Source organism: Atractosteus spatula, chromosome 14, assembly GCF_055471065.1.
Source record: "Atractosteus spatula isolate fAtrSpa1 chromosome 14, fAtrSpa1.hap1, whole genome shotgun sequence".
Taxonomy (NCBI): Eukaryota; Metazoa; Chordata; class Actinopteri; order Semionotiformes; family Lepisosteidae; genus Atractosteus; species Atractosteus spatula.
In genome coordinates, this window is record NC_142719.1 from 30,001,970 (window position 1) to 30,020,310 (window position 18,341).

General features: G+C 48.0%; 1 protein-coding gene across 3 annotated transcripts in view; it reads right to left on the reverse strand.

The window, feature by feature from the left end:
* ebf1a (EBF transcription factor 1a) overlaps window positions 1–18,341 on the reverse strand; it is a 190,487-nt gene that overhangs the window by 21,862 nt on the left and 150,284 nt on the right. For all 3 annotated transcript variants that reach the window (XM_088933266.1, XM_088933265.1, XM_088933264.1), the window contains exon 11: window positions 9,091–9,179. In XM_088933266.1, the coding sequence (XP_088789392.1) occupies window positions 9,091–9,179 (89 nt within the window). The remainder of the gene's footprint in view (window positions 1–9,090; window positions 9,180–18,341) is intronic.

The following is an 18,341-nucleotide window of genomic DNA, read 5'->3' on the forward strand; positions in this document are numbered from 1 at the left end:
CAGACGGCACACAGGAGAAAACAGGAAGGTTAGGAGCTCCAGTGGGATACCCAATACTGAGCACTGAGAGGATGGGAAAGAGCCCTTAAGTGTGCTGTTGCAGTGGTGACCCGACTGGATGATTAACTAACGAGTCTGCGTTTGAGGGAATCAGAGGAGGCTTGTGCCTGATTACCCCCTGGCCGTGACACTAGACACGTGCATTTTGTACGCACCAGAAGGAATCAGGAGCTCTTGAACGACGCGGTTAGCTGGAGCAGAGCTCGCCGCGCTCACGTGTCTGGGGCTCGCCCGCGGTCTGCCCTGACCCAGGTGACGCCGTTGCCAGTCGGCGCTACAGCAGGCAGCCCTGAGCGCGGGGCGCAGATGAGCACGCCGGGCGCCAGGCCGCGGCCAGGTTAGAGACGGCGGCGGCTGAGATCCCCGGGCAGCAGCTGGTCCCCAGGGGGGCCTGGCGAAGGGCACGGAGGGAGGGTGGGCTGGGCAGAGAGGCCTGTTGGCAGGGCGCGCTGGCACTGCGAGAGAGAGAGAGCTGAACCGCGCGCACACAGCCCCCGGCTGCCTCTTAAAGGGACAGCTCACCTCGACACGGGCCCATTTCCCTTGCTCAGCCAATCTGCCGAAGGAGCTGGAGGCACCGATTTCGCTTCTCTCTAACTGGTGCACCGCTGTTAAGGATGTGAAGGCTTCTGATGTGATGGGAGATGAACTGAGATGTTGCACTGAGGTGATAAGTGTAATTCTAGGGAATATCACCCAAAAAAACAAATTATCGGCACAACTGAGGAACCCCACATTAGAAACAATGACGTGTACTGCCGGTGATCTCAGGGAACACAATGTTTGTTTTCCCGTCAAACGTGGTTGAAAGCTAAAAAGGCATAACTATCACCACCCTTCAAAAACTGACAACCGAACGAAGGAACAGATAAGAAACTAGGTTTTGCACAGACCACTGACAAGGTCAGTAAATTAATCAGGATGGCATTTCGGTGGGATCAATTATTGGGCATTAAACCTTTTCTTTAAAACAAATGAAGGATTTGGGAGACATTTCAATTCCCCTGTCCAATTAATTTAGCTTGATTTGTTCAAAACCCAAGGGGCAGGAACAGGGTGCCAGTCTGAGTCTCTGTGAGTGGGTATTGGTGTGAGTTTGCACGTGATGGGCTAGTCACGGGCGTCTCGCCAGGCGGAGGGGCGCCGTGCCCTTTCTGGGGAGCGGGTCTCCAGTCAGGTGGCCCCCCATGGCGAAGAAGGGATCGCATTGCGTGCGGAGTCCCACCAGTGACCCACTGCCTGCTTATCAGGGAGGCCTCTCATGACTGAACACACAGCCCCGCACCCCCAACCGCCAGGCTGCCGATCATAACAATCAGTCAGCCTGCTCTTTCACTAATGTCCTCTCGCTGCATAATTCATAAATCATCCCACTGACTCAAAGGTTATTCTGTGCAAGTCAATATCGCCAAGCCCGCGTTTCTCTCGGCAGACACTAGGTGGGTGGGGGTGGCGTGGTGTATGTGTGTGTGTATGGGGGGGGGGTGAGGATTTGATTGAACAAACGGCACAAACTGTGAGTCCCTTGCTCTCCTTCATGTGGCGTTCTATCAGAAAGTTTTACCCTGGTTCCAATAAAAAAAAGAAAACATTGAAAGAAAACAACCTCCCAGGCCTTGTGTAATACATTCATCTTACTTGACCGTATTGGATTCCTCCTATTGAGCTGTTGTGTAAGAGCCTGAGAGGAATTTAACACTTTCTGTCTGAGATCCTGTCAATTCTCTCCTGACCACTGTGAAAAAACAACAGGCCATCACAGTTAAGAGATTTAAGAGTGGTCTAGCTCAATACAGGGGCAGAGCAAAATCACCAGGTCTCCCAGTCAGTGAAATAAATATTAAATAATATGAAAACAGGAATACACTTCTTGAATAGAGTAGCTAAATAGCACAAGATTATACTAAATGAATACTAGAGACTAAGGAGAGTCCATGTGCCATCTGGATATAAAGCAGAGGCACCCAGCCCTGGTCCTGATGGGTCTTTAGGTGTCGACTAGGTTACAGAAGGAGCTAACACTCTTGGAAGGGCTTGAGGAGAGCTGGAGAAACCAGCTGAGCTGCAGCTTGGATACTGTACTGGTGACCACTGGCCCATATTAGAAGCTGTCTCTTCTGCTTCTTTCACTTAAGGAGCAGTTCCTCAGTAATAAAACAGCCCTCTTTGTAGGAGACGTTTACATCACTTTCTGCTGCTCTCTCCCCAGATTAAAAGACACAGAGACACAAAACGACTGTGTTAACTTTCCCGGACTGTCTTTCCAAGTTGAAAGAATCTTTACACCGATCTAAAAACTGCTCCAAGACCTTTTGCTTCTGCAACGTTGCCCATTTCCCATCGAAAACAGGCTCTTCTGACTTCCCTCCCCCAGGAGTTCCCTCTATTTACCCTGGGCCCAGGGATGTAGAGCTCTTGATCATCGCTGTGTGTGTGCACGTGTGTGTGTGTGTGGCTCAGGTGGGTGCCAAATGGTACAGAAAATGTGGACAAAATTATGAAGAAATGAAGCAGGCAAAAATAATAACTGCCGCAGCGAGGAAAACAGGCCCCCAGATTGTCCGTGTTGAACGGTAGCCAAGCACATCAAGCTAAGCCATTCACTGGCTGTCCTGTGAGTGTTCACTGAACAATTAAAGGTTCTGCTCAGAAATAATCTGTTCACATATCCAGGCCTGTATATCAGCTAGATCATATGTGTGTCAGGCTAGATATATATAACATGCCTATACTACTGAAAGCGTGGAGTTGAGACCCTGCTTTTAGCACTGCTTTCTGTTTTTAGAAACAGCTCCTGTACCTATCTATCTACTTGGTAGAAGTATAATAATGCCGGTGATTAAAGGAATGGTAAAGGGCAGACTTAGCCTTCTTGTACACTACTTCTCCGAAGCGGAGCTAAAAAGCTGCAGCTCCCGGAGTTTTGTTCACCCTCCCCTGACAAGCCTTCAGGAGCCAGCCTGCAGCCATCTCTCACCTGTCTGTGATTGACTCCAGCAGTAGAAAGAAGTGCCCTCAACAAACTGTTATTACCTCAATAAAAAGGAAAATCAATAGCCCGGGAATGAGCAGCCAGGCTGGCCATGAGATGCTGTTAATATCACCAAGGATCGGTGCACAGGGCTGGGAGGGGGAGAAAGGAGAGGCTTAAAGCCATCTGCTGACAGACCTGAACGCCGCTGACAAGAGGAGGCTTAATTGATGCATATTGTTTGTTCTACTGAGCGTAAAAAAGATGATCAGTCTGTGTTCGGAGGGGCCCCTCTTGGATTTCTTTCCCCCTTCCTTTCCTCTTCCCCCCCCACAGTGACTCAATTACTGTTCCGTAAGCAATAATAAAGTCCAAGGAGCGGAGGGTTCGATCGGCTGACCTGAGAGAAGGCGGATTTGGACAGCTGACTTTACCATGATGGATCACCTGGCTCGCTCTCTCGACAAAGGGTGCCAAGTTACTTCCCGCTGGGAGGAGGCCAGTCAGAAGCGCAGACCCCCACCTCGCTCCCCTCGTTTAACCCCTTGAGGGCGGCGCGCAGCGATCTTCAAAATAAAAATGGCGGATTCTAGCCTCCACCTTAGCCGGATGAACTCAAAAGAGTGAGCGGTACTGTTCGAAACAAAAAAAAAACCCAAACAGATCTCTGTGGTTTTTTCACGTTCTGTAGGTTCCTCAGCTAACGCACGGGGCTACACAGGGAAAAGTCTCCTGGGACAGAGCCGCTCTGTATTTTTAGACTTTATTTTCATCCGTTCCAGATCCTATGCCATCGACAGCGCTCGCACTTCTGAGAGATCAGAAGCTGGGCTACAGTTTGCCAGGTGTCACAGTGGCAAGGATAGATCGCACAAACCCGGAGACACACAACCCCCATCCTGCAGCCTTGAGCACACACACAACCACGTTTCCACTGGGACTGCGTCTGTAATGAGCCTCTGAAACACCTGGAAGACTCAAACTCCCTGTAGAAACGGAAGGCTGTTGTTTTTTTTGAGGTTTTTTTTGGTCTTGTTTTCTGCTTGCAGTTGTTTCAAGTTGTTCACGCAGTTGGACACTTTATTTACTGTTTGGAGCAGTGGGGCTGCTGACAGTTGGTTGCATCTCATTTCTATCCCCGGGGGATGGGGCCTGTTTTTCAGTGTTCAGGTTTGAACACTGAACATTTCTTTGTTTCTTAACGTCCAGCAGGCGTTTCAGAGAGTCTGGGAAGAGACCACCGGTCTGGTTAATGTACCACAATCAGCGCCAAAGACGTACCCACACAATTTGATCAATAATAGCAAAACGCACTTTACAGCTGGAGAAATGATTCACCTACAGTATCTGGTGTCTTGGCAGGAGGTGTCCAGGTAGGAGCCATGTCAGCGGAACAGAAAAAACTGTCAAGTTTGGAAGCTGTGCTGCTCGGTGGCACATTAACTGGGGAGCGAATCTTTCTAGAATCACATTAAGGCTCTAGAGTCTTGGAAGATCTTGGAAAGTTCTAGAGTCTTGGAAGATCCTTGTTTCTTTGTTAAAGGTGGGAGGTCCTCAACCACCCACACAGCCCACTTGAGGGTATACTCCATGGGGACTGCACGGTGCCGTAACATGCAAGGGTGGAAAATACAAGAATGACACTTCGTGAGCACACTCAAGACAGATCAAACACAGAGGAGCTCTTAGCGTGGCAAACGGAGGTTTCAGGATTGGTCTTCTCTTTGCCAGCTGCTTCGGTGCAGGGGCTGGTTACCGCAGAAACAGACGTAAATAGAAGTTAAAACTCCGCACAGAAAATCAGGGAATGAGTCAGCTGCCTCACGGAACACTGTTAGTCATCTGTTCCAGGAAAGCATTGTTCTCATTGTCTTCTCTGACATCACCGCTGCTGGTCAAGAGAGGAGCAGGGTTCTGCAGCTTTTCCACACATCTCCGGGCCTGCAGTCCTGCCCAGAGCTGAATGTCCTGCAGTCCTGCCCAGAGCCGAGTGTCCTGCAGTCCTGGTCAGAGGGCTGAGTGTCCTGCAGTCCTGCCCAGAGCTGAGTGTCCTGCAGTCCTGGTCAGCGGGCTGAGTGTCCTGCAGTCCTGCCCAGATCCGAGTGTCTTGCAGTCCTGGTCAGAGGGCTGAGTGTCCTGCAGTCCTGCCCAGAGCCGAGTGTCCTGCAGTCCTGGTCAGAGGGCTGAGTGTCCTGCAATCCTGGTCAGTGGCCTGAGTGTCCTGAGGTACTGCCCGGGGCTGAGCTAAATAAAGCAGCTCGGTGTTGGTGAGACACTGCAGTAGATGAAGGACTCCCTTCCTGCAAGGGCTTTGGTTGTTTTCGCAGTCTTTCCTTGCCAAGGAGAGCTTGCCCTCTGTGTTGCAATACTAATAACTGCCCTGCTCCCCTGCCGCAGCCCGCTGTCCCCTTGTTATTCGCAGTCCGCAGCATGAGGCTAATGTGAACTAATGAACCGAAACAGCATCACTTGCCCTCCGCCTGCCACCAGTGGAACTCGGCTCCGCGCAGCTCCGAAAGGCCCGGCACAGCTCCAGACACAACCTGTGGCTACGGACTGGCCCGGCAGTCCCCACCTCCTCTCCTGAGTGCACAGCGCCAGAGGGACACCACTGGGCAACCACATCCAATTCCGTTTCCATTTCACACAACACCTTGCTTCTTCTGTCCCCTGAATCCTGTACTAAACCTTCTGCAACAAAAACGCCAGGCGTCTGGGCCTTGGCGGAGGCTGGCAGACATTTTGCCTTATAATCTTGGGTTATGACTGGGCGCAGCTCTGTATCCACACATATAAGTGTACAGGCACAAAAGAAAAGGTGTGAAGTTTTCATCTCGGTACCCGAATGCCTTTTCACTTTCATTTGTCACCTCTGCCTGTGTGAGCAGGATGACGTCCATTGTGCAGCCCTGGGCAGCTCTGGGGCTGGCGGGCATCGTGCTGGACCCCGGCCCTCCAGGGGAGGGGTGGGGCGGGGGGTTGCCATAACGACGGCCCTCAGACCGATTCCCCCCACTGACGTCGTGCCCGAGCAGCCGGCCCGTCTGGCGTGGGGCTGACGGTGGGTCTTGCTACGCAGGACCCCAGATGGAGGCCGGGGCGCTGCGCTACCGGGGAACCATATGGCCGAGACAGAGCGAGAGAGAGAGAGAGAGAGGAACCAGAGTGGGGAGAGGAAGGAGAGCTCGCTCGCTCTCCCTGGCACAACCCTGCCCCCGAGAACCAGAAGCCCAGCCGCTTGTTATGGGAAAAAAAAAAAGCTTCCCCTTGGCAACGGCTTTCCATGAAATTAAAATAATCCACATCCTAACGATACTGGCGGCAGCGTTTTTTCGGAAGCCCTGTTTTGCCTCAAGAACTAATGAAAAAAAAACAACAGAGATCTAAAACAAAAACCAGCAAAGTCTAACTACACGCAGTATTTAGCTGGCTCTTTCAGTTTCTGTAATCCTCTCGATTAACTCTACAGGCCATTGACTTAATGCAGCATCGCCCTGCGCAAGTAATATTACTTTACAACTGCCAGAGACTCACAATGAGGCCTTCTGTAAGAAAACCCCTGCAAGCACTGCCTACAAGGAGAGACAGGAGCGCAGACGCGCTGCTTTGGCTGTGTTTAAGTATCTACACCACACTCTTTTTGTGTTTGTGCAGTTTTGTAAGTTTCAGAACTCCTAAGTGCCGGCGTGTTTGTTTTAAAAGAGCAGTCTTTCTAGAACGGGAGGAAAACGGAGGGACAGAATATCAGACGACAAAAGCAGGCGGCCTGCTTGTCGACTTCAATTGTGGAATTATCTTTGGCTCCCTGACAGCCGCTACTTCAAACCCCTATTCCTCACTGGAAGTGGCGGCTGCCCACATGAAGGGGCCGAGATGCCTGCGAGGTGTCAGGTCTGTTTTCTTTCTTCAGTGGCTCGTGGCGGGAGCTGAGGCTCTCGTGAGCTCCTTTCACTGCTATCGATTAGCTCGTGTCTGAGGGTCCCATCAAAGCACTTTGAGCCCCTCAGAAACACAACACAAAGGAGAAAACCAGCCCCGCAATAACAATGAGGGGAAAAAGAAAGATGAAACCAGCTGCCTCTCTTCTGATACAGTGGTCAGTTCCTCTCTTCTTCTTCTTAGGTCCCTAGAAGGTCTGAGTGCTTCAGAACATTCTCTACATAGTCTCCAAGCTTCGGCTCATGCAACAATTTTAACTGTTTCGGAACTAGCCTGACTGTACAGTATGTAGCCTGAAATGTTCTACGTCCAGTCCTTAAGTTGCAACAACTTAAGTTTGAACTTTTCCAAACTCGTAAACTCAAGGCACGCAATGGACGTATTCAGCATAAAACATGAACTCTGTCCTGTCCCTCATATGAAATCATAGAAGTTTAGCCTGTTCTGAACAGTATTTAGATCAAAACATGAACCCAAACCTTTTTACATCCAATGTCAAGTCGAACAACTGATTGCAAAGTCGGCGTATTTTGTTTCTTGGTTAGTCGCGTAGCCAGATCTCTTACGTCTCCAGCCACGATTGCTCCCGGAAAGGGACACAGCTCGTTATTTTGAAAACACATGTACGGCGTGCGGCCCCATGTGTGGCTCTTTGTCTGGCTAGGTTAATAACAGATAAAAAGAAGATGCCCGAGGTGTTGCGCGGTCACATGTTAAAGGTCGGCCGTGCTGCGGTCTAATTGAGGCGCCCCATTAGGAATGAATACCAATGTCTTAGTCAGTCGGAGGGGGTGGGGAGCAGTGGAAGTGGAAGGTCAGGTAGGACTGAGAGGGCTGAGAAATCGCGCTGCAGTGGCCGTAATTACTCTTTTTAGTCTATTAAGTGTTGTTGTTCCATCAAGGCTCAAGGGTATAGGACATGGAGAACATGATAAACTAATGTGTATTTATTACTCCCAAAGGATCAATTTACACCGCCGTTTTCTGCTCAAGGAGCACAACACATACGCACACACACTGATAAGAAATGAAAAGACAGAGGATTACTTTTATCTAGCTGACTCTCTAGCTCCTCCACAAAGGATAGGGCTCTGCTTATTGTCTCCCGCACAGAGGAACAAGACTGACGCCCTGGGTCCCAGCCACACCCAGCACTAGCTCTGGAACTCTGCAGCGTGCCAGACTCGGGTTCTAGAACTGCACCACGATGTCTCTGGGCACTCCCAATGCTGAGCAACGCGGCACGGCTGGCATAACGACACTGTGATATTTTAAGCTTCTGTTTCACCTTTCCACATCAAGTACCAAGCTCTCATACTATTAAGCCGAACAGTGTGCGCCGCGCACCACTGCTGCCCTTAATTAAGTCCTTCATAACGATGCAATTCTCAGCGATAGCTCTTTCGGATAGAGAGACACGCACGCGCACGCAGGCACCTGCGCTCCCCACACAAAAACCACACGCGCAGACTGTGGCACACCAATCATTTGCCACACGCAGGGAGAGACACACGGCGACATGCACTTCTGCACCAGCACGTTACGTTTATTATTATTGGTAATAATGATTAATTATGCAACTGATGTCTTCCCCACCGAGTTCTGGGAAATCGAGCTCAAATAAATAGCAACACTCTAGGTTAGGGGTTGCAAATTCCACGTAGAATGTCTTTCTAACCTCAACAGAGCCTAAACAGAGTGCTAATGACCCTAGTAGTTACTGATCCCTACTTACAGTGATGTTTAAACCAGGTTACAAATCTCAGGTTGTTTTCAGATCTTAAGTGTTTTTTTCAACGATAAAAGGGATGTAAATGAAAGGAAAGCCTTAAAGAGCAGGGACAAGCTGTGAACAGATGAGGCCCTGTCTGCAGCGCTCAGTCAAGGCCATTGCATTGTGGAACCTGCACAGCGCCTTCCCAGAGGATCAGGGCACACACTGCTCACAGTTACAGCCCTAACGCTGCTGGCAGGGCGGAGGAGGCGGACCCCAGATCGAGAGGTCAGAAGATCCGAGGTCCTGGCCCTCTCGCGGCTGCTCCCTCGCCTAGCCAGGTGGGGGCGCTGTGGGGCACCGCAGACAAGCCGCCAAGGGCCGGAAGATGAGAAATGGGACTGACCTTTGGTAAACGCTCCGGGTCGCCGGGATGTCTGGGGATGACCTTCTGCAACCGCTGGAAACCGTAGTCAATGGTGGGCTCGTTCAGGGCTGCAGGGACACCAGACATGGGCTCACGGTTACAAAATACTTCAAGGCAACAAAACGTCACTGCTGCTGGGGGGTGGGCATCGTAATTAGGAACCTGGCATCGACGTTTTCCGTCACTTGTCTTTTAAAACTACGCCACAGAACATTTTCTGGAATGTAACCAGTGTGTGCGTTGAACTGGAGAACTGAAATGTGTGTGCAAGCTGCCAACGTCTACTGAACAGGTCTCTGCTCTCTTGCCTCAGTTGTCCTGAAGTCGTGACCCAGGCTTGACAGCACAATATTTTGGTATCTCCGTATGAGGAGGAGTGGACATGGAGATTTCCTAACCGGAGTATCCCAGTCTGTGTATTCCTGTGCACTCCAAATCCAGACAATCAGGTCAAGCTGTGTGTGTATTTTTCAACGCCATTGTTTCTAAATGCCACACAAACAGAAACAATTTTGTTTGGTTTCTTAAGCACATGGGACTAAACTACCAGCCAAGGCACTGTTTTATAATGCTGTTAAAATAGTGTAATTGCCAGAAGTAGAAAGTATTTATAATGGAATTTTTTTTTTTAAGAAGGTGATGCAGTCTGTACTCTTCCTATAACTGAAAATACAAATGCAAACTTTTGAAGCAGGGATACATTTAAATACATGATCATGCTAATGGAAGTCATTTCATATTCCTATGAAAGTAGATTGCCCTTATTTATAAAAGTAAGAGTAAAATGCAGGTATGATAATCTAGGGATTTGAAAGGACATTTACTTTTAAATTTAGTGCAGCAATTACTCCAATAAACCCTTTATCTTGTCAAATTCCAAATCTAAAAGGCTGTCAGTCATTCATGAAATTGAAATCATGTTTATAACTGCAGAGTGACAGCGGCATACTTTTAATGGGAGATAAGAAGGGAAGAAGTGGCCAAGGATCCATTTGCCAAGACACATTGTTTTAAAGACTTCGAAGAGAGCACTACTGCCTTGCTTAAAAGGCAAATGAAACTGAAGGAAAGTAGTTGTAATGTTTTTTATCAAGTACAACTACCACATTGTCAGGAGCTTCAGTGATTTCTGAGCACATCCTGTTAAATGTTCTCATTTTAATCTCTAAGATGTTATCTTTTAGCCCGTACTTACAGGAATATTAATCAGATCTGTGCCATCTTGTATGATTATCCTCATCCATAATACGTGAGAAACAAAAAAGTGTATTTTTTTATACCGCATAAATGTATATATGCTGCGTTCCCCAAATCAGGTTCTTCCCAAATTATTATCTGTATTATGACTGTTCCATTCCAGCACATGCATTTCAGGAGCACTCTACAAACCGGAAAGCAAATCTTTTTTTAAAAAAAATAAATAAATCTCCTTTACAGCTCTCTGTGGTCAGAAAGATTAATAGCTTCATTTGCTGAATTAACCTTAGTGAATCTGGCTCGGGGAGAACAAGTCACATATTTAAGAAGGTCAAGAGTAGCAATTGATTACAGTTTTGCAGATGTTTTGCCGGTGGTGTGCAAATACAGTACCTAAAGGCAGAGTAGAAAAAAAAAACAGCCTTGAAAAGCAAACTTTACACACAGACGGGTTAATGCAAAACAGTCACTGAGGGTTGGGACTTGAGGTGTACTCAGCATTCATGCAATCTGCTTTTGGTAAGTTTTCTCATGTTTGGTGGAAAAACACTTATCGGGCACTCAAGACATATTTGCTGTAGTCTGATGAATGACTGATAGCTTTGGGCAGAGCAAAAAGATTTAGAATATTACCAAACAAATTGGGGGGCGGCACAGCAGTGCAGGGGTTAGCATTGCTGAATTGACCCTGGGTTCAATTCTGGACCTGGGCTGCTAGCGTGCAATTTGTGTAGTATCCGCTACGTACTCCCCATGTTTGCATGGATTTCCAAAGACATGGTGGTCAGTTAATTGGCTTCTAGGTAAACTGGCCCTGGTGTGAGTGTGTGCATGTCTGTGCGTGCCCTGAGACGGACTGGCGTCCAGCCCAGGGTATAACCCGCTTCGCGCCCGTTGCCTGCTGGGATAGGCTCCAGCTCCCCCATGACCCCAAACTGGAGGAAGCAGTCAGAAGACGGATGGATGGAGATGTATTTGAAAAAGACATGTGCTGCCAAACACTCTTTTCCTCTGTTGGGCTCTTATAACGGTGGAGGTCCTTTGTTAAAGAGCCTGCAGCTTTCTGACACTGGAAAAAAAAAAAGGTACCCTTGTTTTACACAGATTCCTGTATCTGTGTTTCTCTGTCGCTCCCTTTGGGCACAGATGACAAAGCTTTTCCGGCGTTGCTCCAGCCTTCCCTGACTAACACACTTTAATGGAATCGGTGTCGAGGTCATTGAGGGCACGCTTTGCAAGGTGTGCACAAACAGCCCGGGAGAAGTTTCCTGTCTCCGCTCCGAGCTGAGGGGTCACTTTCCCCGAACGCCGTGTCCCAATTAAGTCTCTCAGCTCCTGTTATGTAATTAGTCCAACACGCCTCGTTGTCGCCGCGCGGCCATAACAAGCACAATGCATCGTCAGGACCCGCTCCTCGCACGAGGATAAATGTTGCTTTCATTTCATTCACGTGCACGCGCAGAGAGTGCGAGAAATTGAAATCATTCCGATCCGCTTTCCAGTACAACTAAAAATGGCCAAAGTGACCCCCCCCCCCAATTCCCTGCCTCTGCCCCCCCCCCCCCTTAACAAAAAACAACTGGATTTAGTTTTTATTAAAGAGCACTGTCCCTTTTTAATGTTACGGGGCCTGCTTAAGTTGAAAAACATCAACAAAAAACATTTAAACTAGTTAAAACACTATGGATCCTCTAGTCAAATTTAGATCTTCATACAGTACTAAGGAATCACAGGTGCGTTACACTCAGAATTCTACGTGTTAAATCTATAAAAAAGTGCTCATTTTTGTGGGTCATTTCTATATTATTTAAAAAAGGAACCAGCTAGCATCACAGGCTTTAAAGTAATTCCTACAACACCAAAGCTCTATGATCATTTTCACTCACACTGCATGCAAACACTATTATTATCTGGTAGCAATAAAAGCAAAGCAAATCACACACAGAGAAGCCTCCTGTTCCCCCCCTCCTCTCTCTCTCTCTCTCTCTCTTCCTTGCTCTCACACTCTGCAAGTACATCTTTAATTTAACATAATGAATCCCTTTTGTGCCAACAAAGCTTCAATTGTTAATCAAAAGATTGTCTGATGTGACTGTGAGAGGAATTTGTTTCCTCAAGTCTCACAGCCAAGTGCAGCTGAATGATCGACACTTAATATAAGCAATTAAAAGAACTTGTTTAAATATCATATGGAACTCGTAGCTCCGGGGTGTTGTACAGCAAGCGCGATTGAGGGGATGGCGTTCGACAGCCACAAAAGTAATTGAATTAGGCACGTCTTAACATTATTATTTAAAGAAAAATAAATAAACTGTAGATTTGGGTGTCAGCGTGGAGACACCGGGGAGAGTAGAGGAATGGCAGTAATATTAATCTCCTTGCTCTTTCCTCGCTCACTCTCTTCTTGGTGGGCTAAGACTCGGCTGTTCCCTGCGTAGGGCTTTATTAAATGAAGGTACTGTTGTCAGACAATGCACGCTGTTTTTTCTGCAAATGACATAGGTGAACGGTAATTACTGGCAAATCGTTCCACTTGCAACTTCCGTTTCCACTTGCCTGGAAGAAATTCCTACAAGGTTTCGCTGGAGGAACAAAGAAATCATTAGAACTTTTTTTTTTCCCCTAGTGTTTGCCTTGGCAGTGCTCCGTTTTTTCCCCCTCTAAATAAGACGAGATCTTTCTGTGATCCAGGCGACAGATTACGGAGATTTGTAACGGCTGTACTTGACAATCTTTATTCTGTCCTGTTGTGATTAAAACAGTCTCCCCTGTATTGATGACATCTGTTTCCTTGGCACGTCTTTGGAGGAAATTATTTTTTTAGCTCAATTTAACTTGCTTTCAAACATCAAAACACTGGTGCTAATAGCGTGTGTTCACCTACTACGCTGAAATTTGCCAGGAGACCATCATTTATTCTCTACTTATACACCAACAGTACCCGACGTCTGATCAGCAGAATCCAGTCAGGCAAGGCAGAAAAACTATTCAATAATGAAAACAATACAGTTTCCACTAGTGAGGAAGAGAGCTGCTTCGTCCACTTGTAGTTACCAGAATTCTTTAACAAGGGGGACAAAATATCCCTGGCTGTAAGCACTAAAAAGATACGTCGTGTTTGTTTGGGAGACTATAGATAATGATCACAATGAATGACTGGCTTCAACAATATGGCTGGATAGCTGGTTTCACATTCCCACCACTCTTTGTGTAAAGAAGTGCCGTCTTTTCTTGTTTTTAAATGCTCTGCGGAGTAGTTTCCACCAGTGCCCTCTGGTTCGTGTTTCACTGTTGGTTCTGGAGAAGTCGGCAGGGTTCACTTTGTCAGTGTCTCTGAGGATTCTGAATGCAAGAATCAGGTCTCCTCACAGTCTCGTCTCTTAAAGACTAAACAGACTCAGGTCCTTCAGCCAGTCAGAGCGGGACATGCCTTTGGGACCAGTAAGTAAAACATTACACAGACTTCGGTGTTCTCTCAGCTCGGGCCCTTCCTTCTCTTGTTTCTTCTGTCTCCAAGGACTGGAAGTTAAGTGGGAGAAGGGAAAAAAAAACAATTCTCCTCCGAAGAAAACATGCGTTAAGCGGTTGCGCAATTGTTAATTGTCCTCAGAGAATTTTTGAAGAAATAGACATCTACTTCGTCGGCAATCTGTGTTTTTTTTCCCTTCTTCTTACAGCTTTCCTTCTGCTGCCCTCCAGGGCCCCCGGCCTGGGCCGTATCCTGGAGGCATGAACAGAACTTGCTGTTCAAACGGACATCTGATCGGCTCCCCCCGCAGACGAGCTCGGCTTCAATAATCAATATGGGCCAATCGGGCCTCAGATGGCACTGTGTGCCCCTGGTGCGTGGCACTCCTGACACAGCTCCACTCAGGAGGCTTGTTCTCCACAGCCCCGAGTCCCCACCTCTTTAGTTTTCTTGAACACCAGAACATTAAGGCTCACAAAAACAGGAGCTCTGCTCAGCCCCTGTCGCTGTATTCACTTGCTAGTAGCTTGAAGGTCCCAGAATCTCACCCAGACGGTTTTGAATGATCCTAGAAGCACAGACTTCAACACACTGGCCTGGCAGCCTGTAGGTCTTTGAGAAAGAAAAGGCTCCTGGTTTTAGTCTGGAATGCACATCCTCTTAACTCCCCGTGTCCTGGTAACCTGTATCCCTGGCTCACCGCTGAGCTTGAATTCATCCATTTCAGATGACTTTTAGTGATGCTCTGGGGTCTCGAATTCTTGCCCGAATTCACAGCGTCCTTTTTTGCTCAAGACTAAAGGTGTTCAGCTCCTTTAACCTGTGACAAGAACAGGATCTAATCTGGTTGCTCTTCTTTGACCTCTCCCCAGGTTTGACCCCTGAGGAGGCCAAAAGTGCAAACGCTCCACTAAACACTGTGCAGTTTGAGCACAGTCTTCCTTTCAGCTGTAAACGTTCCGCTACATATCCAAGCACTGCATCTGCTGTCTTCTTGTTTCCCTGCATGGTCCAGATACGGAAATCGGTCAGCAAGCACAGGCACCTAATTCCTTTTCATAGGATATTCTCCACATAACATTGGCTGTCTTTTGAGGTGGATGAGACAGGATTCCTTTTTAGAATGGGAGATTTTTAACTTTACATCGCCTTTACATCATGCATGCACCCTAAACTGATGCGCACTGGGGATCAGGAGGGCAAAGACACGTCCAGATTGGCTACCCCCAACAAATCCCCCCCCAGTGCTGCAGAGCTCTTTCTGCGTGCCCTGCCACTGCAGTCATGTGTGTCTGTGCTGTGGTTAGCACATTACAACAACAGAGCTGTTGTTCTGCAGTAAGCACCTGTAATAATGACATCAAAAACGGTATAACAGGCAGCTTGATAAATACATGACTCCCAGCCCTCACAGCCCAGCGAGCACTGTGACACCGCACCTATATCATCTCGTTTGTCTGGGAATGAGGCGAGGAGAGGCGGCTGCCAGGAACAGGCAGGCGATAAACTGCATTGATTTAACACATCTTGTTTTCAATCATGCTCGGATTTTCCAAGCAAGCGTTTTTTGCCCGCGCTCCTCGGGCTCACGGCTTAGTTTCTGTTGAGCCAACTGCGTCTCGGCTGCGAGGTGAAAAGGTTGCATAGTACTCGAGACCTGGTTTGCAAGAACACTGCGATGCTTGTAGAGAGGTGTGTATGTCGTGGTGGTGGTGGTAGTGGGGGGGGGGGGTGGGGGCAGATACTGTTTTAGACAAATACTGTCAGCTAAGATCACACTCTGCATCTCAACAGCAGAACCGCCTTAAAATATTCCCGGCAGATCGCAAGCCCTGCTGTGTCACTTGTGTGCGAAAAGTGCCAGTCTTCACTCAGCATGTGACCCTACTCCTTGGCACTGAGAAAGTCTCGGCTCAGAGCAAGGAGCAAGCACACTTTACACTGTCAACCCTGATCTCTGCCTGCTAAAGTGTACTTGTTCCAACGGCCTAAATTCTACGTTTTAGTTCACCCGTTGATCATTAATTCTCCCGTTCCTTTGTTTTTGATCATTAATTTTCCAGGCACAAAATCTGGTCCCCGTCCAATCTAAATCTCACACCTCAGCGTTCCGTTACTTCTGCAACCCCGAGCGGCAGCGCAATTAAACCACCGTGACTTATTTAAAGTAAAAATTTCTCTGCGACTGCCGTCTCGGAGAACCAGAATGGGAGCAAAAAGCACCGACGCCCCTCCTCGTCCCTCTCTCCCCTCGCACTCCTCCTCCTCAAAACACGTACACACACACACACACACACACACAGAGAGAGAGAGAGAGCTAAGAAAAACAAGTCAGATTGTGACACAGGCAAATGTACCCTGAGGCTCACAATATATCATATTTAAATAGCCTTCCTGTAATTACGGACAAAGCAGGAGAGCCGCTGGTCCATAACTCTTTGAAGGCCTGGGCCTGCAGGATAATGAGCCGGGTGACAGGGTGGCCCTGTGTAAGCAGCCCGTTAATGTGCTGATATAGAGATGGATTGCTCCAGTCAGTGTGTAAACACTGGGCCGCTCTTGCAGATGTCAGGATCTGTTTACTCCCCTTATTGCTATCGATTTTTAGATTCCGCACAATCTTTTCACCAGCCGAGCAGATAATATATACTTACTGGGGAGAGCAGGAGGAGGGAAGTTTTTAACTCGGGCTAGAGGGACTTTTTTGTCGTTGCCGTTCGGCGTGATGGGACTCACCACTGCACGAAGCCGACAGAGCAAGCACAGTCTCACTCAGGCAGAATGCCCTTTCCTCCAGTGACTTAAACCTCTTCGACTTGGACTCGGGCTCCTGTTTTGAAAAGAACTGTTCCCTTTTTCTGTTGCTGGGCTTAGCCCAATTCACAGAAAGGACGCACTTTGCTCAGGGTGCGCTATTATACACTGTTTATATAAACAGTAATCAGGAATGCATTCTCCAACGCACGGCCTTTCTTCCACAAGATGGCACAGGGAAATAGCCTTTTTTTCTAAGTGCTGGTCTTGTCTTCCACAAACGTCTGCTGTTAGAAGCGTTGCCGAGGCTCCTGAGACACGGAGCAGGGGAGGCGCGGGATCACGGCTGCGGCTGGAGAAAGGGGCTGCAGGAGGAAAGCAAAGGCCCATCGCGAGCACGACCGCCAGGCCGCTGCGCCGTGTTGTCAGCCTGGGAGTACGACCGAGTTCCTGGGGCCCCCGAACGGGGAGAACGGGCCGTAGAAATCCCAGGACACGCGCAGAAGGCCGCACCCGGAACGGGAGCTGACCCCCGTCGTCAGCAGCCGGAGCGCCTCCTCGCCCACGCGCTGAGCACCGGGACATCGCGGCCTCCTCGCCTCGTAACGACACCTCGGTTACCGGGTGGCCATTCTCACCCAGCACGCGCTTCACCTGCATCAGACCCGATTTCTCTTCGTGTCTCCTCTCCGTTTTCAAAGAGGATGTAATAGGGCACACAAACCACTAACTAAACCCAGAAAGTGAGTTTTAATCAGTGATGTATTACACTGACTATTACGGCTGCTCGACATCTCGGGGTAGGTGTCACCAATGCGCGTCCTGGGGTCAGAACGCCAAAGGAAGACTCATAATAGTTTCATTTGTTTGCGGTTCTAAGAAAAAAAGTGAACCGACTTAAAAAGAAAAAAACCCTGCTCTGACATTCTGCAATGCAAAGAATCACCCCCTTCTTGTGTAATTTGATTTCTGAATAAGAGAGCAAAACGAAACTTATTTCCATGTGGGCAAGTGTATACAGATAAAAATATACGTATTTTTAAACTGGCCGAAAAAAAATAGGGAAGTGAAATTTCTGCTGTGCACCCCCTTCAACAACTCTGCTTCGACTTTCTTCAAATGTGGAACTACTTAAACCGCAGGAGGGGTATTTATAGTCAACCAGATTTGTTTTTTTAACTGTTTTATTATTGTCTTCTCTCATTAATTTCAAATCGGGGAACTTAAGTGAAAAATGTGGTTTATGGGTCTCTCCGGGCTTCCATTAATGGTTTTCAGACCAAAATAGCAGGAAAAACTATTCCGGAGGGTAAGGGACAGATTCTCACAGCATTTTTTACACACAATGTTTAACACACAACTTCACTGTCTTAAGAACAGAAGAGTTGCAGAAAAGAGCCCGTCAGCTCGTCGGACCTGCTCAGTAATTAGTTAATCCAAGGATCTCATCCACCCATTTCTTGAAAGAAGCCAAGGTTCTGGCTTCAACAACATGATTGTGTGTCCTGTTCCACACACCCACCACCCTTTGGGGAAAGTAGCCCCTCCTGAATTTAAACGTGCTTCACAGTCGTTTCCATTATTTGTCCTCTGGTTTGTGTCTCCCTGTTTGTTCCGAAGAAGGGTTGACTGTGCCAATGTCTCTGAGGAACCAGTCGCCTGGTATTCCTCTCTGTTCAAGTCTAAAGGGTTTGTTTCCTCCATCCTGTCAGTGCTGAACTTTTCTTATAACTTCAGAAGACATGTTTTTCTAATAACCTGTAACTATCCTGTGACAATGAACTTTATACGGACATAGGTGCCTTAACCC